This window comes from Triturus cristatus, chromosome 6 (assembly GCF_964204655.1).
Source record: "Triturus cristatus chromosome 6, aTriCri1.1, whole genome shotgun sequence".
NCBI lineage: Eukaryota > Metazoa > Chordata > Amphibia > Caudata > Salamandridae > Triturus > Triturus cristatus.
In genome coordinates this window covers 192,277,832-192,299,238 of record NC_140589.1, presented here as the reverse complement: position 1 = coordinate 192,299,238, position 21,407 = coordinate 192,277,832, and the positions used below count along the sequence as shown (strand labels likewise).

Below are 21,407 nucleotides of genomic sequence, written 5' to 3'. Positions count from 1 at the left end.
CCGAAAATAAGCACACTTATCCAGATATTTTGATTGTACTTCATTCCATGGAAAACTGTGATACTGGAGAAGGGCCACTTGTACGTGGCATTTGTCGATCTTAAATCCAATTTTGCTTTAATTTGTAGCCATAAGCTCTGGGGAGTTCTGGGTGCCATGGGAGTCCTTGGAAATATTTTATCAATCATAATAAGGTTACATGAGATGAATTATGCCAGAGTATCCAAAAACCGGTCCCAGGATGCATGTTTTCAGTCCAAGGAGGACCTGGCCAGGCAGTTGTGGTAGGACTGTTCCCATGGTGTGCAAAAAAACAATGGATTTAGGACTAGTTCACCGTATTGGGGGTTAATGTTTGACATTGTTTCAGCATGCTGTCCCACATTTGTTCATTTGGCATTTGTTGCCCTAAGTGGGAAGGGTATGTCTAGACGTGGGTCCAGTGCTCACCATGCCTTTGGAGTCAAGTTAGCCTGGCTGATGAGGGGTGATACCGTTTTTTCCAGTCCAGGAAGGGCCTGGTCTGGCAGTTTGGGATGGACTGTTCCCAAGGGGAGCAGGGTCAAGTCTGATTTGCATATTGCTGGGTCTAAACTGCAATGGCATGGTGTGCAAAAAAACGATGGATTTAAGTCCAGCTCTCTGTACTGGGGTGAATATTTGACATTGCTGCAGCATTCCATCCATCAAATTCAGTGTCGGCTCCTCCGCAATGGCGGAGGAGTGTCGCCACTGCCTGGCTCAGATCCAGAAAGTGTAAAAAAACAGTGCACTTGCATTGCTTTATTTTACATTTGCCGGCTTTAAGCCAATGGTGTTGGGAGGAACGGGCTGGGCTTAGGCATGAGAGGGAGGAGAAAGAGTGCTATGTGCATTCATTTCCTAAGTGCACATATGTGTTTTTGCCATCCGTCTCAGGTTGACTAAACACACACATGTGCACTTAGGTTTTCTACAGCCCAACTTCATTGAGCAGCCAAGCTGGAGAAACCCCATGGTCTCCCTAGTCAGACCAGGGCATCTTTCCTGCCTTCTCAGACTAATCCTCGCACTGCTCTACAGTGTGGGAATTGGATAGGGAATCTGTCCCTAGGGGCTGCTGGGACCAGCAGGCAGAAAGAAGAGTGTGGCGCGAAGAGACATGACGCTGGAGCAGCCTACGACAAATGGTACGTTTTATTTATTTTTTCAACATTTTCCCACCCGCGACGCCTTCCCCACTACCCCACCGGCCCCATCACTCTTTGTTTATGGTGGCCACCACTGCATCAATTGTTCTCTTTCCTTTTATAAAGTTGGCATTTACTTGTCCAAACCTTTAGTGCCTGCAGCCTGTATTCTGAGTCACTTGGCTAGGTGAAGTTGGCACTTGGTCTTTGTGTATTGCTTGAAGACCGTGAGACAAAGGAGGAATAGGAGTTTTCAGGATGGGCCATCTGTTACTTGATGTAGGGAAGGGGCTTTGTGCTTTTAGTCAGTATTTTCACTTAAATCTTTGAACTTGCATATCTTCGGTTCTACTGATTGGTTTTTGTCAGTTGGTCTCAAATAATGTAATAAATGTAACTATTTTTCTAAATTGGTGTTGGATTTTTCTTGTGCTGTGATTACACTTTATCATAGTTTGAAGTGCTGCATAAATATTTTGCACATTTCCTCTCAATTAAGACTGAATGATTTGTGCTAAGTTACCAGGGGGTTTAGCACAAGTTAATTTGGGGTTTGCTGGTGTTTCACCCTTACAAGAACTGTGGTTGCTGCTTGAGTAGGGTGCCACTCCGCTCAACCAATAAGCCTAATTTCCTACATCACCCCACAGTTCTTCCCATTAGGTCACTGAAATCTGCTGTCCCAGGGCTTTATGCCATTGTTTCATAGAAGATCATACTGGCATTTTTCCTACATGCATCAATATTGTGTAAATATTGGCTATGAGGCCTTTCAGTTTACTGTATTTGGTGAATAGCTTATTCCAAGCAGTTATTGGTCTGATGGCCGCCGCCTTGTTATCTTGTTGGAGGGCCCAGTGTTGCCGTTGGGAATAGTGGATGCTGTCCGCTCCCTGGAGTTCATACTTGTGTTTACATTGGAGGAGGGTTTACTGTCAAGACCCTGAAACATGTCTATGAGCATTCTACATCCTCCCTCAGACCAGTGGTAGAAGTCTCCTTTAATCAGGCCAGTGTAAAATCAAGATTACACATTAGTTGCGTGCAAGGGGAGTTGAAGGGAAGGATGTGAGGGTCTGTTTTCTTCTGAGGGAGTCTCATACCTTTATAGTTGGTTTTCGGAGTTCAAAATAGCAATAAACTTGCAGTCTTGCACGTTTGAGGAGTCAAGGAACTGCCCACGGGGTCACCATCCTGTCCATGTTGTTGTGTAGTTCTTAGGACCCCCCGGGACCTGCGCGTTTTGGTTGACCTAAACTAAGGGCTTGGTGTGCAGACAGACTCTGGACACCCCCACAGGATGAGTCAGCTGTTAGACCATCTAGCTGTACAGTGTCAATACCACCCCCCTGTATTCTTCAGTTGTGTATGTAGTTTCTGGCTACCACTGAACATGAGAACCCTGATTCCTCAGGTATTGTGGAAAACAATACGGTATAGTCACTCAAGCTTACTTTTCTCAGAATACACAGAGAATGACAATTGGAAGGGTTTAAAAAATTATTTATTGGACATGCACCAGTCTATTATGAAACATATTTGCTGCGACAATCAAAAGACAGGAGCAGATAAATGTGATCGCTAACACCAATAACAGATACTTTTCTACCATAGTGCTAAAAAGATGAATAAAAGCAGATTATATAAAACAATATCAGTGGCGTACTCCGTAGATGCGTAGCCAACCTAAATGTACCTAGTCTAGGTGTGTAGGTGAAGCATGTGTATGTAAGTACTAGGATATGTCCTAATGGAGCCAAGAAACTCCGGGGAAGTACTAACCCCTCACCTGATGGTTCTAAATTAAGGACCCTGTCTCTGCGTTGAGGATGGTACCCCGCAAGGGATGTCAGGTCTGTGCCAGTCGAAGGATCAGTCTGCAGAGTCTCGGTCCAGCCTGGAAGGAATTCTCCTCTGTTTAGTAAGGGGGAATGAGGGTCTTTTATACTAACGTGGTCACTCCAGGGTTTCTTCTAGAAGCAAAATGTTTTGACGACATTTGCTAATCCTCTACTAATCCTTTTCTAAACAAACATGATCATGCACAGCTGGCTGTTGGCCGTGGTTGAAAAAAGTGGTGACCCTTATACAGAACAAATCTACCGTGCATGGGGACATGTTTATGCATGTCAGGTACAGGGATTAAGATAGAGTACTGAGAGCCTGGTGTTGGAGAGACACACGTAAGCTACTAGGCAAAAGATCACCTGTGTAATACCGTTATGTCATGTGGATGGAACAAAAATGTATATAATTGGTATGTACATGATGGGACTACCCTAAAGGACATGACAATGTAGATCCAAAGTCTCTGTTTCATATAGGGACCATTTTTGATACATGGTAAACCCATACCCCAGGAGCTTTTGTGAGACTGCAGTATTTTCCTTGAAACCCTTGCTTTTTTACCTGCCCAAGTGAAGGCATCTTCCACCTTCTGTAAAGCCTCTGTGTCTGTATTGGGGAAGACTGCTGGGAAGTACCTGAAAAATATGCAATAGGCTTGGCAGTATATTCTGTTTAATGACCGCTACCTGATCCACCGATGACAAGAAAATGTCTTTCCATTTACATAGGTCATGGTAATGGCGTGTATTGTACAGTAAGTGATGTTTTTTGGTAATATATATAACTAGTACTACTTCTCTGCTCATCTCAGGTGTGTGGCTGCATGATATTTTGCTGTAACTTTTGTTGGTATCCCTACATTAGGTACCTCTGATTTGTGAGATTAACTTTAAAGCCTGAGGGCCTGATTATGACTTTTGTACAGCGGAGACGTCGCAATGCTACCTCTGCTGCGCCAAAGCCGCGCAGGCACAGCCAACCGCATTACGAGTTAAAAATGTGTAACTCGTGCTATGGTAGGCCGTCCTTTGCTATTCCCATGGCTGTGCCTGGAAAACAGGCACTGCAATGGGAAGAGCTAAAAGGATGCAGCACAGCATGGACGTGGATGTCCATGCAGTGCTGGAACTTTGTGATTGGTCAGACAGGGGGCACATGTTGTGCCCCCCTGAATGTATGCCCACGAAGGGTGGCTCTGTAGGACCCCTTCTGTTTTTTCACCCCCAGCCTTTTCATGCAGGGGTCTGCCATGAAAAGGCTGGCAGTCAAGGAACTTGAAATATGTTAAGCAGGACTGCACCAGTCCACGCTTGGCATATTGTGCTGTAACGCTCCTGCACCACCACCCAACGGTCCATCGCCTCAACAACTTTAGGAGTTGTAATACGGCAGACCGCCACTGCTGCACCACTGAAAATCTGGCAGTCGGAATACAGCTGGCCTCAAAATCAGGTCCTAAGATTTTCCCATATATCTCCAACACCTCCATCACATTAGGGATTCAATGCCCAGGTTCTATCAGTGTCATTTTGTGTTGGTCGTCCCTGAAAGGTATGCCCAGGATATCTGGGTGTCACTGAATTATAGCTACCAGGGTTTCAATGGACAATACAAATAACAGAAGCAATAGAGGGCATCCTTACCTCGTCCCTCTCCGCAGGGGTGTAGTTGCTGAACACACTTCATTCACCAGACTTTCTCACTGGGACATTTCTAGCAGGCCGCTATCTAAGTGATCATATTTGTGCCCAAGCTAGTAACTCCATTACCTGGAATAAATAATTCCAGCTGACCCTCTCAAATACTTTTTTAGTATCAAATGACAGTTTCGCCTTTTTCGATCAGATGCAAAACCTACCAAATATTGTCTGCTGCCTGCCACTGGGGAATGAAGCAGAACTGGTCAGGGTAAAAAAGGTAGGGTAGATGGAGTAGCGGTCTATTGGCCCACACCATTGTAAAATCCTTGATATCAGAGTTCAAAAAGTCCATTGCCCTGTATGTTTCAACTTTAAATTTTGCAGGTTTTTCCACCTTATAAATGGAAGTGTTGTGTGCTAAGGACATTGAGGATCTAACTGTTTGTGAATATAAAAAGAAATTGAACAGAGGGGGCCACATCGTCTATCTTATTTTTCCTTGAAATTATTTGCGATGGATTTCCTTAGTGTCTGCCTGCTATGGTGGTACCTGAGGAGAGTTTTGTCAAATTTCCATAAGGGTATGCTCCTCAGCAGTTCTCCCCGCTGTATGTCAACTCTCCAGACTCCCCACGCACGAACTGAGAGAGTGCAATTGTACCCTGATCAATAGCAGTTGTCACATTGGTCTGTGTTTTAGTCTCCCACATTCAGTAATCCTAGGATAGGATTTGTGGGCATGTGAGAAGAAGGTGTAGTACTTCTTATCTGGGTATTTTACCTTCCGGAAATCTACCACACTTATAACTGCCCTTAGGAGCGTTGTCTGCCTGCATTTATCTGTCATGGTGTACCTGTACCACAGGGCGTCCGTTGCGAGGTTACAATCTCCCATCCATAAAAGATTGTCAATCGCCCAGAGTAAAACACAAAAGATGATAGGAGGAATGCTTGCATTTTGCAATCGCTTGATGAAGAACCTTATTGCAGCATACTCCCATCACCTTTTGTTTGTTTCATGTACTGCCCTAAGTGCCATGGGTATACCAAGACATGGGTCCTGTGATCACTATCTCACTGGAACCAAGCTCTACCTGACTGTGATGAGTCCATAACAAGGATGAAAGCCCGTCCCAGTTCAGGAAAAACCTGGCTTGGCTGTTTGGCACCAGATCAATGTAAAAGTGTGCCATTATAGTAAGAGACTACTTTGCATTCTTCATGTTTTCTTATCTGTCTTCCATTTGCTTTTTCTTCTTGTGGAGAGAAACAAAGAAACAGTATGAGGCATTGTAAATAACAACACTGAAAATTTCACATGATATCTTACTCTTTTCAAGTCAAGGAACTACTATGACTATCTCTAGAACTACCAAAAATCAGGCCTGGAGCCAAAAATCAAGAAGAGGATCCAGGTCTGCTGGAATTGAGTGAGACGGGACTCTGGTTAAGCAGGATGTTTGCAGTAGTGGCATCAGGAGCTGATGCAAATCTAACAGGTTCTGCTGAGATGGAGAACAGCCGCACACTGTGGGCGATCAAGCACACAGTAAAAACGGAGAAATAAACTTGGTAGGCACATTAAGGCAATTAGAAAATAAATGATAAAGGCCAAGAGGCTCAGATGTGAAGCAGAGGTGGAGAACCGAGAAGAGTAAAAATAACAAGCAGGGAGCTATCCCAAATGCTGAATGACATACATTTTGAACAGAAGTAATCTGAAACATCTAGGAGATATTGCCAGGTTCCAACCCGGTGCCTGCACTGGGCATTCACAGTTAGTGACCCATAAAGCCCTATAAGTCCTGCCCACAACCAGAAGTGAATACAAGACCAGTTTTCATTTTTCTGTCCTCCATACTCACCAAACCTGGTGTCCTCTTAGCTTAATAGAGTCTACGAACCCTGCATGCCTGGGTAAAGGTAGTCTGCAAAGAAGAGTTTTCTTGATGTTCCTGACAGAGAATATTGCTGATTTCATTTCTTACACACAACCTCATACCATTCAAGTAGGGTAGCCATGTATCCAGAGACCTTTCCAGAGACGCCTCACTCTCAAGTAATGTCACTGACAGGATAAGCTTTACAGGCAAGAAATATTTAGATGTGAACATAGGGACAGAGTTGCAACACACCATTCTGGCTTTTATTGCTGTTATAGTGTGACAAACATTAAAGTATGGTTAGGTCAACCTTACACAATTTTAATTCTAGAGATTTCCATAGCAGAATCAGAAAGCTCTGCTGCTAATTCACCCGCATTGTAAATCACCAAACAGAGCTGTGCTAGATTAACCATGATCCCCTCACAAGAGTTCTACATTGCAAGCATGCCCAACCCAAACTTACAAGCTACTTCTTGCTGGGTTGAGGTGTGGGCCATATGATGAAGAATGTTACCTAGTGTGGGAGAAGGCCCAGAGTCCTAAATAATATATCATCATGTGTCCAGGACATGTTCTTTTCTGGTTGCTAGTACCATTTTGGTTACTCCTGATCTGTTATTTTCCTATTGCTTTCAAATCCATCTGTAATCAACAGCCCCTAATTGCATAAATAAATTCATACGCAGGCTCAACTGGGACAAATCCAGGACACTTTTAATGAGGTCCATCATGTATTAAATTACATTGCTTGCTCGACTACGTGTGATACTTCAAGTGCTTACTGGAAACTTTTAAATGGGAGCAGGTAGAAAAACTTTTCTTGGTCTCTTTTAAATTGTAATTTTACGTCTTCTTTAATGGCAAAGACGAATTTTATTTTATAATACAAACAACTAAATTTTTAGAATGTTTTTGTGTCCTACCTAACCAACTGTGCGTTTCTGCAAGAATCCTGGGTCACCTGTCCTTGAATTCAAATTAGAGTGGCTTTGCTGTTGGAGTTTGTGAACTGCCACCATACAGGGACACAGGGGCCTTAGGTGTGGACAGGATGGGCAATCCTGACAGGAAGACCAAGGAGGAGCTTTTCTTAGCCCCCCTTACACTTCAAAGAGATTTACCTCCAGCATACACAAAGGAACCTGGCACCAGACCTATCCTTTCTTTTGCCCCCCTAGGCAGTTTGCGACTGTGAACAATAGGAGGAGGTGAGAAACTTTACAGAACCAAATATTGGGGTGAGTAGAGAGAGTCCCTCAACACAAAGGCTGGAACCAGGTATAAATATTGGATCTCTAGATCCACTCCTCAGAATACTCCTGCATCTGAGGAAGATTCAGAGAAAAGACTGTGCTGCTCTCAAAGGACTGCCCTGCTCCTTTAAGGATCGCCCCGCTGTCTGAGAAGGAGAATTGGATGTGCTTGCCTTCATTCCAGGCTACCAAGAGCGAGTTCAGAGGTCAGACTACTTGTGTGAGCTATAGAAACACAACAAGCTTCAGAGGCCCCCTGCAACTGCCAAGCTGACCTGCCACAACTGAACCTGCTGTATCAGCAACTGGATCTGCCTGAGCCCTGTTCCTAACATCTCCAGGAATCCTGGTTCCCAAAGGGTGCCCCCCAGAGCCTGGACCCTTAGCTGTCATCAGTGTGAAGTCCTCCAGGAAGAAGAGGTGAAAGTCCTGAAGTTTGGACTCCTCACGAATGCTAAGGGGCCTATTTGTGCCAAGAATCTATCACCCTCACTGACCGCCAATGTAAAGTTACAGCTAGACCTGCTCTTTGCATTAATAGCAATGACTGGCAAGGCAAGACCTTCACATCACGCCACAGCTATGACAGATAGCAATGGCCACCAATGCAAAGCTTGACTGATGTTCGGATCCTTGCACTACTGCAACTCCTTGCAGCACTCAACCTACTCCTCGTGCTGGAAGTCTCCTCCTAGCAGCCTCCACCAACGTGAATGGAACCCGTCACGCCAAACTAGAGAAGGTAACACTTCCATGGGACAAACCTGGTCCCTGACTCCGACCTGTGTTTCGTCACTGTCATCCTGAACTTGTGACTTTTCACCAATCTAGCTCCACCAGCATACTTTATATTTCTAAGTATTATTTTTGCCTAAGTCTTTAAAAATACAAATTTCTGGTTCTACTGATTGGATTTTGTACATTTTGGTAGAATTCTATTTAATAAATGTTACTCAGTTTTGTTAAATTGGTTTGTAATTTTTGTGTTGTGTTTTCACTTTATTACTGTTTTTCTGCTGCCTAAATACTTTATAGATTGCCTCGAGGTTAAGTCTAATTTCTTTGTACCTAGCTACCATAGTATTAAACACCGATTTTTGTGGTTTACATTGAAAAGTATTGTGGTTGTTGCTTGAGTGGAGTTTTCTCTCCTCTCAACTAATAACCCAATTTCTTACACACTGAGTATGAGTATACCAACAAACAATTTTATCAAAACCTAATGGCGACCATATTATATGTAGCTTAACATAGCAAATTTAACAATAGTCTTCCTTTTACATTTCTAGTATTACTACACAACATTATTCTGCTTCTACCCATGACAAGCCTCTGGATACCTAATATGCCACAATAGGAATAACTTCTGTTGATTGGCTCTTTTATATTTGGTTCCATAAATCTGGTGCAATTAGAACAATTGGCAGTATTTGCACCAATGGGGACTCTAGTAGTCTCCTTGCACTGCCTAACACATACGCCATGATGCTTAATGCCTCCCTAGTATGACAGCACACAATGAGAAAGCAATGCCAGGAAGCCGCACACATAGATATGTGCATCACATAGGGGGCTGAGGGAGAAAGACAACTGGAAAAGTAATGTACTCTCAAGGTGTGCTTAAACCAAACGAAAAAAGTAGTGCCTGAAGAATGAGTTGTGGAAATATAGAAGTAATACATCTATGCTCGAATGAGGGACAAACACAAGAAGAGGAAGTGCAGCACACAGAAATTACTGGATAGGAAGCAAGAAGAGAGTGACAATAAAGTTAACCAATGGTAAGCAATTGGCTTGCTCCAAGCCCACTGTAAACTAACATTACATCTCCCAAAAGACAGTTCATGAACCGTTTAGAACGTGGTACTCTATCAGTCTTTTTGTTAGCTTGAAGAAGCACCATAAGTACTCTTCAGTTATATAAGAGTATTATGTGAAATAATAACACTTTAAGTATCAACAAAGTATAAACAAAAAAGTAACAGAAAGGAAATCATAAACCAAGTTTTAATTAAGAATGATTTTCACTGGAACCCAAAAAATCCAGCAATGCGTAGACTGAACAATAATCTGATTGAAGCAATCATTTAGGTTTATTCTTTTACTTTATGATTAAACCCAGATCTTAGTGACAGGGGGTGAAAGTTTGCATTGTTTAGCATTCCATCCATCAATTGTTTCTTTTGCATTATTCTTTGGAAACCTCTTCTGCAGATAAGGAGCGACCGAGCATTTACAACCTTGTGTTTTGTACAACACATCCTAAGAGAAATATACTGACCAACTGAGCCATGAGAAGTGCTACACAAAGTAATCTGGATGCAGTCCTTTATAGTCTTTTTCCTATTTTACAGAATAGACTAGGAGACTCAGATAACGTTGTTATATCTCAGGCTTTATTCAATGCACCATCCCTGTTTTTCTGCCTGTTTTGTTCAGCCAGTGTGAATGGTATGGGGTGAATGTTGTTGTGGATGGTGATGTCATTGGAATGTGTGGATTGCTGTGAGGCAGAGTGTCAGTTGGATCCTGGGCTGCACAGCAGAGAGACTGCTCCTGGTATGACCTTATTTTCATATTTACTGGAAAACCTACTTAACATCTAAGAACAATAAACTTTAATCATCTGTTACCTAACCAAGGGGCATATTATCAAGCCAGGCGATAACATTATCGCTGCTTTAGCAGCAGAAAACGTCCGCTAAAACGGCGATAATGGGCTTGATAATATGCTCTATGGAATTCCAATTGAAGCCCATGTTAGATGTGAAGGACATCTAACATGGGCTTCAATTGGACTTCCATAGAGCATATTATCAAGCCCATTATCGCCGTTTTAGTGGCAGTTTTCTGCCGCTAAAGCAGCGATAATTTTATCGCCTGGCTTGATAATATGCCCCCAAGTCTACTGGAACTCTTTACCTATGATACAACAAAAGTGCATTGGTGTAGTGTATTCCTGAATGCAAATTCAATATTCTCTCATTGATCCAAGTAGTTTCCAGGTCTCCTTAAAGCCTGTAGATAGAATAACTCTGTTTGTGCTATAGCAACTAAACGGTGTGACCTTTCTAAACTGACGAGAAAGGACTTATCTGGATTCTGTACAGTCTTAACAGTGCAGATACAGGGTCCACCTGGGTGGGCTTCTAATTCTAATATTAGTAGGAACATTACCACTACATCTAGTCCGGGTCCAACTTTCCACATGGCATGAATAGATGCTTGTTGCCTCCAAAATACACCCTGAAGATCCAGGCCTCACTTCACATTTCTTGCTTCTATCTTCTTTAGTTTGCTTGGTCAAAGCAGGGCCGGCTTTAGTGCTGGTGGCGCCCTGTGCGACAATGTTTGTTTGCGCACCCCCCAATGACCACCTCCACCACGGGTTCTCTCACTAGCACCCTTTAACACCAAGTGTCCATAACCACACCCTCTCAGATGCATTAGGAGTCACATGTCATCCATACTGGTAGGCAGTATAGTTTAAGAGTGCTTGGTGTGGAGAAGCACAAACTCAGAGTCGAAAAAGAAACAGCATAGGTGGGAGTTTTCTTTAAAAATAAGAATCGATTTCTAGCCAAATTAACCCTTTTTGCAGCATTAATCAATGCTCTAATAATGTATACTTTGCAGTGTGTATGTAGTTCTAGGATGAAAGTTAATAGCTCACTATCCTATATTAGGACTTTAAGTTATAAATTGCAAGTAACAAAAGGATGTCTCTTTTGAAAGCAGTAACCTGCTGATCTGTTTACATCATACGCACTCTGTAATCTACTTGGTACACGTTCTTTGCAGCAGGCATATTAACCCTCTGCACTAACTTCACCGAAGTCAAAACCTCAACTATACAAAATGCTGATCTCTCTCCAGGAAGATAATTAATCACAAGAGCTATCTTGACATTTATGTGAGGCCTGGTAATTGCAGGCAGAAAGAAACGCTGCAGCAGGTGCTTCAAAAGCATAATAAACTTTCAAACACGGCGCCCCCAGGAAGCCAGCACCCGGTGCGGTGGCACCGGTCGCACCGCCCTAAAGCCGGCCCTGGGTCAAAGCTCCTTTCCATCTGCATGCTACTTCCTCCCACAGAGGATGATGTATGCCAGGGACAATAAGAAAACACAGAGCGCAGCTGCCAGAGGGCGGGCCGGCGTTGTGCTTCAAACAAATGCGGATGACAAGGCTAACCGGGATGAAGATTATCCAGTGCAATCAATCAGTTCCACCACACCTCGTTTAATTCGTAACTCACCAATAGTTAATAACCCTGCACCGATTGTGGCATGAAAGGAACAGCCTTAGCATCTTTCACATTCTGGTTGGGTAATTAGACACCCCGGTCGATACTATTGTCATTTTTTTAATGGTATATTTCTCTGTGTCTGTTTACTAAACACATGAAAATCTATGAATGCATTTGGGTGGAAGCTTTTGTCAATGTTTGACCTGTTACTTTTTATGTTTGAAAAATACTTTCTCATCTGTAACAGTCCTACATTGGCAACATCTCATTGTTTTTTTACCTTCAAACATTTGATAGAATTTACTGAACAATTTAGCATGACTGATTTCATCGCCCTGCAGGATGTGCGTGCTAATGTCTAAATCTCCAAGGGGCATATCAACAACAACCGGCGATAATTATCGCTTAGCGCTCTTAGCGTGAGGATAATTATCGCCGGCTAGCGTGAATTTTTATCGCTGAGATAGCGTGCTATTAGCAACGCTTATCTCAATAGCGATAAAAATCTACACGCTAACAGGCTAACGTGAGATTATCGCTGGAAACCCAGCGATAATCACACGTTACCTTGTTGATAGGGACAGGCAAACTTAGCCATGATATCCTCCTTCCATAGGATATCATGGCTAAGTCTGAAAATTAGCAGACGTAAAAAAGCAGCGTTAACCGCGGTTAGCGCTGCTTTTTTTGTCTCTAACAGGGTTAGCGACATTCTTGATAATAGGAGAAATGTCGCTCAGCGACATTTCTCCTATTATTTTACTCTGGAACGCCCCCTTTGCATCTCATTAGAGATGCAAGAGGAAGCGTAGAGTAAAAGGGTGCTAACATGCAAATTTGCGTGTTAGCACCCTGTTGTTGATAGGGCGCTAGTTTTATCTCTGCTTTTTTGGCTTTTAAAGCCAAAAAAGCAGAGATAAAGCCCTTGTTGATATGCCCCCAAGTTCTGCCCAAGGCCCCCGGAGGTGTCCCTTATTCACTCTCTGCAGCTGTGACCTCTTAGGCACTATATAGCGCAACTGTTTTCATCAACGCACTGGAGCCGCGTGAGCCACACCCAGTTTAACCCCATGCCAAGGGCAGCCCGTCTGGTGCCCGTCAAAGCCAGGAAGAGGCACGGCAGGGCACCCCCTTGGCCCCCAGTCAGGGGGAATTTAGGCCCCCTGGTGGTAAGAGTTCTTGACATTTGTTTTTCCCTGACTGCGTCTTAGAATTGATATTTGCCCTCCCACACCCGAATTCAAGAGGTTAACATTGAAGTGCCATTTATTGTGCCTGCATCTCTCCATCCTATTTTCTTCTTCTATTAAACTGTGCTCGTCTTGCATTTGGATGGTTGGAGCTTGAGACCGCGCTTCTATAAGTTTGGACTAATGTGATTTAATGTTAATTGCTAATTTGTTACATTTGACACCAAGGGGCATATGTACAAGGACTGGTGATACCTACCGCTAATGCTAATTATTGGCAGTTTCCTTACTGCCATGTACTACTGAAAACTATCGCCTTGTTAGCGAAGTATTTACAAGAGATTGCTACATGGCAATGGCTTCAGGGATCAGCGGTGAAAACTGCCGGCAACATTCGCGTGATGGTGATGGGAATTCAAGCGTTAGCGGGCAAAAACTAATGAAAGCCCCATTTGCGGCAAAAAAATACACGTTAGTTTAGTTTTTTTTGCCTCTATAGCCAAAAATAGCCTATCAGTCGACCTCCGATGAAAAATAGGCAAAGAAACAATGGAATGAAGAATGGAGCAGCCAGGGCCAAGTGCAGCAGAGATCAACAACCCCCTCAAACCCCCGAGCATCCAGGATGACCAGCCAGAGTCCCAGAGAAGAAGAAATGTAGGGCTACATCCATGAAAAGAGGCGCATCGCGGTGCAACACCAGTGATGCATAATTTCTCATTGTGCACTCTTCGCAACACCATGGCACCCAAAACCTTAAAAGCACAAACAGTCCCTGGGGCCTGGAGGCCTCGCTGGTCCTGTGTCTGGAGCCTGGATGCCTCGCTGGTCCTGCATCTGGAGCCTAGATGCGTTGCTGGACATGCATCTTGAGTTTGGAGTGGGATACAGCGGTGCTGTGAGTCGATGAGCCATGGCGGTAGACATTTAGGTACGGCGATCGCCCTTACCTGGTGGTGAAGTCTGGCAGCGCGCACGGAGACAAGTTGCTGACCTCTGTGAGAAGACCGCATTGAGCCCCTTGGAGCTGTGAATGGTAAAGGCGCTCCTGCGCACCAACGCAGTCAGGTCTGCATCACATACTACAATCCACCTCTACACCCAGGTACACGGAGAGGATTATCAATGGTGTGCGGCGCCTCTCTGCATCACCAGCTGGATGAATTTGCGCTGGCTAGTCGCTGTGGAGGGTGAGTCCTCTGAGCTGTGCCGAACCCCAGGAAACTTGGGGGTGACTGCTGTACCCAGGATTGCATCCCACCTGTACCCAGGCTTGTATCCCACCTGGCTGAGGCTTCTGCTGGCTGAGTCACCGATTTGGAGAGAGTGCAGCTGATTGCGCCACGGTGTCAATGTCCAGGTAAGGACAAGGTGGGACACGTAGCAGAGGAGGACCAGAGGTGGGGTCGCCCAGGCCTAGCACCTGGTGTGACACACCCCCAGTGGTGGCTAATCCGCATTGACGGAAGAGAATCACCCCACTGCTTTCAAGCAGACTCAGGAGAGCAGGAGCAACAAAGACACAGGACCTGGCCTTAAGGTAAGATGTCTTTCATTTAAAAATTTACAACACCCGCTCACACACACACACACCCGCATCCCTGCCCCATCCAGTGTCCTTTCTGCCATTTCCCACCTCCTAGCTGTCGAGTCCCCCCGCAGCACTTCTCTATGGTGGGCACTGTGCGTCCTGAGCTGCGGGAGTACCACTGGTGTGCCAAAGGTATATATGATGTTACAACACATACCATTACATCGCATTACATTACAATGCAGTCTAATACTACGCATATTGCAACAGTAGGGAAAGTGCTGGATAGCAGAGATGAAAATAATCACTATTCCCACCTCGTGAGTGCAACCCTAAAACTAACCCTTGCAGCCCAAAACACATTCTGAACCCTAAAATTCTTATTTGACCCTGCAAAACACACCCTGGACCCTAAAATTAATCTTTGACACCCCCAAAGCACACCCTAACATTCATATTTAACCCCAAAACACACCCTAAATATCATAATCTACCCCATAATATACCCCAAATTTAATGACCCCCGAAACCCATACGCACAGTAAGACTTAAAAAACACCATTACTAACCTCACAATGCATTGGAATGGAATGCAATGTAAAGGCACCTGCATTGTTGTGGGTGCATTGTAAAGGCATTACAATTTAATACCTGCATTGGAATTGACGTCTCCCATGCCTAAGGCAAGCCATAGGCACAGTTGCCCAGACCGTGTAGTAAGAGGACACCCATGCTCAGATTAAAGAGCTGTGGGTGATTATTGGCTCCTTAAGGGCTGAAATAAGGGCATTATGGGCGTGAGGTGAACACTGTGAAAGTCTCTAACAGTAAAGAGCATTGGATCACTACAAAGGAGGGGCGTACTAAACTGCCCGCCAAAGTAACCTCATCTTGTCCTGATACCTTACGTTACGTAAATAGATCAACTTTCCCAGGCTTTATTGGGTCACAGAATTCGTGTGAGGTCCAGGTGGGCTGTCAAATCTCCCACCTATTTTTGGTAAAGCCCAAAATACTACTTATGCTGGTGTATCCCAGCGCTACTCCATTGGAAATCAAGGCCCAGAGGGACAGAAGAGAGGTGCCATGCTAATTCCAGCTTATCTTTATACACTCTAGCTCCTGCCACCATGGCCAGTAACCAGGCAAGTGTCTGCTAAGTCCCATTCATGATCCTTAGTGAATTTCACAAGGATGAACTCTATCATTAAGGTTTATTGATTCTAGGACAATCTATCTGACAGGTGTTCCTAAGTTATCACATTCTGCTAGAGAAGACGAAGCACCCTTAAAGAATAAGGTGATCCACAGGAACAGGCATGAGAGGAAATGTTTTAGTGTTATTCACTCAGATTAAGTTAGGGCTTGTGTATCCAATTCAAAGAGCACTCATTTTATCAGACTCCAATTTTCTCACCCAGCAATTGTTGCTGGTTAGTTATCTTTACATGCGGGAGCCCTTATTCCTTCAGACTCCCAGATCTAGTTGAAAACTAGAGTTCCAACAACCCAGACTTAAGAGTAAACAAAATATTTATTAGTCTTCCAATGTGGATTGATTAGGCTCCTCAGGGCCTCATTTTACGTTTTCATAAAATCTGCAAGCCCCCTCCGTGACCATTAGCAGTAATGATTTATTGCCAACTGTGGAGGCACAGTGTAATTCAATCCCTTTGTCTAACTCAGAAACATATGTTTCCTTTTCTTGTATTTATCCGACTACATACCAGAATCCTCCACTTATACTATCACTGGGTACTCTAGTCCAGCACACATTTATTAATAGAAATTACCTCTTGTTGAGTTTGTGGAATATAGCTGATCTAGCAAGTAAGCTTGTTCAAACGTATTGGGGGGCATTCATAGATACACTTGATATACCTGTATTCCAGGAGACCAGGGAAATTGAACCTTCACATAGGCAAGGATGTAAGACATATTATGTCCCGGCCTTTGAGGCAAAGGCTGTCAGACCCTAGGTGGTTTGGCCATTTGGGTAAATATCTCAATGGGCTGCCATGTGAAACAACTTCTAATTGATTCCTCTGATAACTTAGGGCTTGAGCTAACTATAGAGGAAGATGTAAATGGTATTGTTTTTAATGTATTTTATAGGTGCAGCCCTAAATCAGGTCACTGCCCTACATACTTTGAAAGATTTTCTCTCAGTGATGCCCAGGAAGAAGGCAATCGTGGTTGTGGCAGGGGACTTTAATGTATTCTTCTAATCTGCCACACTGATGAAGGAAGTTGCAGGTGAGGAGGATCAATTTTGAGGTATTACGTACACTTTTGGCCCTAGTGTTGCAGCCCTATCCAGGGGTACTTGCCAACTGAGGGCCCCTCCTGCTTAAGTTTCCAATTGAGAACCTGCAATTGTAGAACTCAGTCAAAATTGGAGAGGAAATTTACCTTTAGAAGCAAATTTTATTGAAGCTGTATTGGTTATATCATGGTGGACCTCCAATCTTGGGAAAAGATTATCTATATGGAGTCCTCCCCAGATTTGAGAGTGATCCTTTCCCCTTGCTTTTAACTTTATGCATCAATGTAGTTGAGGCAGGCAACCGGCAGAAGCTGCCTTGTGGTGATTTATGGCTCAGTAGTAATCGTAGGAGTGTTAAATGGGAAAGTGTAGTGGAAGAGAGGTATGCCCATGCAAAATTATATCATGGTTTGTGCTCTGTTCTTCCACAAATTGCTGACCAGTGGATACATCCCAAATTAATTATGGATATGCATTCTAAGTGGTTCTATGAAATGAAAATGCAATTTGTTACTAAACTGCCTGCACTAAAGAACCCTGTCCTGAAACCTAATCCTTCATGAATTGATCAGAGCTGCAGGTTAGCAAATAATCACCTTATTAATGCTCTTAAGAGTGGCCATCGATTTGATATTCAATCCACCAGACCCTCCTATGAAATTATACAAAAGCAAGCTAAAACTAGCTTGGATACTAATATCTGGTGTGATATTTTAGCAGTGTGCATTCCAAACATCAGTCAGCTTTTTGGCATGTTACTCATGGTGCCACTATATCCAGGACGAAGCAAGAATTTCATATTTCTAAACAGGAATGAGCATCTTATTTTGAAACTCTATATAGCGGTCCCCTTTACAAAACCCCCACAGATTCTTCTCAGTTGGATGGTATTCCTAATTCAATTCCTACCGAGTTCGTTTTCATCTTGTTTTTTTTTCTGTAACAGAAGGTAACTTGTCATCACTTCTCAGAAATCTGGTAAAGCTCCTGGGCTGGATCGAATTGCAATAGATCTCTTTACTTCCGAACCTGACATTTGGGCCCCATATCTTACTCGGGTGGTAAATGCACTAATGGCAGGAGCTGATACCCCTACATCATGGAAGGGTGCACCCCTACATCATTGAAGGGTGCACCCCTACATCATGGAAGGGTGCTTAAGTAATTCCTATCCATAAGAAAAGATCTAAATTTGATCCTGCTAAGTATCAGCCAATTAACTTGCAAGATTCTAGCCAAAAAATATTCTGCAAGTTGATAGATACTGGATCGTCTCATAACCTGGGTTAGTGAAAATAGGATTTTGACCCAATTTCAAGCAGGAGTTTGAGCAAAGGTCAGCACCATAGACCAAATTTTTTGGTTCCATGTAATTAGGTGGACGGAAATTTACCTCAAGAGGGGAAGCCTCTACGCCAGCTTTGCGGACCTATAGTCAACCTTTGATATGGTACCTATGAATAACTCTGGGACACCATTAAAGAGCTAGGGCTCCCAGGCCACCTACTTCACATCATAGTTGAGCTCCATTGTGCTTTTTTTGCTCAAGTCCACTGAGGCCCTAATTGTGAAATTACTGACCACAATGGAGTCGAAAAGGGGGTTAGGCAGGGTTGTGCACTTGCCCCAAAAATGTTCTTGTTGTTTATTAACAGCTGTATAGATATTTGCTACATTCACTCCACGGTGTTTGGGGATTTAAGGTTCCGACCCTATTATTCGCTGATGACACCCTGCTATTTTCAAGGACCGCGAAAGGTATTGAAACCCTCTTGGAGAAATTTAATAAATGTTGTCTTGATCATGGCCTAAAAATCAATGCAAGTAAAACAAAGTGCATGGCCATTCATCCCCATGGAGGCTTTGGGGGGGATTTACCTTGGACAGAGACAGTGGAGAAAGTGCCCAGTTTTGACTACCTTTGTAACTAATTTATCTCGCTATAATTCTTGGTCTGATCACGTCACAAACGTACTCTCATATTAAATCATATGGCTGCTACTATCTAACATTTTGCCTCTAAGACCTCTTTCCATCCAATCTCTCCCCTGCTCAAAGTCTGGAGGGTTATAGTAGCTGCTGCTGCTTTGTATGATGGTGAACTGTGGGGTCCACCTAAAGTTAATGCTTTGGAGGTTGCGAAAAATATATTTCATAGATCAGCACTCCCTTAAGTTCCCCATTGGTTTTTAGGCAAATTAGGGATTTTGATCATTCATCCCCTTAATTCGCCTTAAACCTATCTTATTCTGGTGCGACTTTGGTGTACCCCAGAACTAGCCCATTACAGGGAAGGCCTGAAAGATGTTCTTGCAAGGCAGCAAGGCAGGGAGATGTCACTATGGTTGAAATATGTGAAACAAGCACTTTATTCTTTAGGCAAAAAAGTGAAGGTGATCTTCTGGAAACAGGAGTAGGAAAACCCACTCAATTGGCCAGATTTGAGTCATATGACAAAAAGTTTTTTAGAGTTTAATCCATTTTCCTCCCCTAGATCCGTATATGGATGAATTAGATCCTCCCCACACAAGGTCTCCTTATATCTGTTCCGTTTTGGGTACCCTCGCACTTGCGGCGTTTACCTCCAAGTGGAATGGTGGAAAAGTGGGTAGTATGATCTGTTTAAGCCTGTGGTAGGGTTGAAGAATCTGACGGCCATTTATTATTTTTTTGTCCTTTTTATCTCAAACAGCAAAAACCCTGGGTTATTACCTGGTGCCAACTGTTGGGTGTTCGCCAGCATAAAGTAGCTCTAAGGATTTGTAGATTTAATATGTCTTCCGCAATCGTTTTTTCTGTTGCAAAGTTTCTTGAAAGAATTTGGCCTATACGTTGTAAAGTGATGTTGTACCTGAATCAAGGGAAACAATATAGGTGCCCCTTCTTAGGGTGTTTAATGAACTTTTGTTTTTATTTAGTATGTTTTTATTGGTTTTTATGCTTTAATTACGATGTAATCTTAATGTTGTCACTAGAGATGTTTATGTTTTTAAGTATATTGCATGGAAAATCTGTTTGTGTAATACTTTAATGGTCTTTGACCAAAATAAAGTAAATAAAATGACTGAACAATAGTTTACACTTTTTTCTGGGCAAGAAAGAATCTCTTCTAAGCTCTCAGTGTTGTGGATAGAAACGGTTGTTGCTGTAATTGAAAAACTTACCCTGTGTTCTGTATTTTTCCAGCTGTCCAAAACATATGGTTCGGTTTTCAGCTTTCAAATGGGAATGAAGAAGATGGTGATTTTATCTGGATATGAGACTGTAAAGGATGCTCTTGTGAATCATGCCAACGAGTTTGGAGAAAGAGGTCATATTCAAATATTTGAAGACATAAATAAAGGATTTGGTATGTACACTCTAATCGTCTGGTATAATTCTGTGCTGTCTGATTGTATGATTGATGAGCAATATCTCAAAACTAATCAAACCTCACAAACGTATTTAGAATAGACAGGTTTTTAACTTTGGATTGATATTTAAAATCAACTTAATAGATAACAATGTATATATAATCATTCCTATATATTTACTCTCAGAACATGGCTGGATGTGATTGTCAAAATGCTACCCATCTAGCAAACAGTCATTATTTAGCTCACAGAAGAGTAAGAAAATGTAATCAAATTAACACATGCCATGTGATTCTGATTCTATTCCAGAAAGCCATTGCACTCACATGTCTCTCCACATAGGTCTTCATTACAGCTGGCATGGCAAATGGTGTGATATTTATGGCACCTGATTCAATTCGACTCTGCTGAGAAGAAGCTTATCAGGTGTGTTAAACACCACCCAATCACGAGGTTTTTGGGGAATACTTTTGATTGGGGTGCTTACCGCACCAACAGCTGTATGTTTTGGTAAATACCCTGCATTTCCCAATAAGTCTATATGCAGATATGAAGGCCGCTCAAGATCAGGGTACTGTTGTACTGTTAGGTTGCTGAATATTACATTTGTTATTCTGCACAAGTCTTAATTTATGATTCCCCGCCCAGCTGACTCTAATACAGTAAATGCCCAAAGGCTGTATAATGGAAAGGGCGCACTGTCCCTGGTTGTGCCACAGCACACATTTGCACAGATGAGCCAAGCGCAAACCAAGACAGTGCGCCCTGTTACAATGAATGCGCTGCTCCAGGGCAGCTGCACGCTCGCGCTCCCTGGGGGCAGCGCATTCAGCTTCAAAGCCACTCAGCGTTGTCCCTGGCTGCCGACACTCCAAAGGAAGGAGAGATCCCCGCTCAGGGGAATATCTAGAGAGATTTGTGGGTTCCTCGTCCCTCCCTTCGGAGGGCTGCCAGTACTGTGAGTGTTTCTCTTCCCTTACTCCATCAGAAATGTGACGAATACCCCATCATCTGAATTCAAAG

General features: G+C 43.3%; 1 protein-coding gene across 1 annotated transcript in view; it reads left to right on the top strand.

The window, feature by feature from the left end:
- The window catches only part of LOC146816618 (cytochrome P450 2K1-like), a 269,453-nt gene that overhangs the window by 42,936 nt on the left and 205,110 nt on the right, over positions 1–21,407 (top strand). Inside the window, exon 2 of the mRNA XM_085609147.1 lies at positions 20,218–20,380. Coding sequence (XP_085465273.1) covers positions 20,218–20,380 — 163 coding nt within the window. The remainder of the gene's footprint in view (positions 1–20,217; positions 20,381–21,407) is intronic.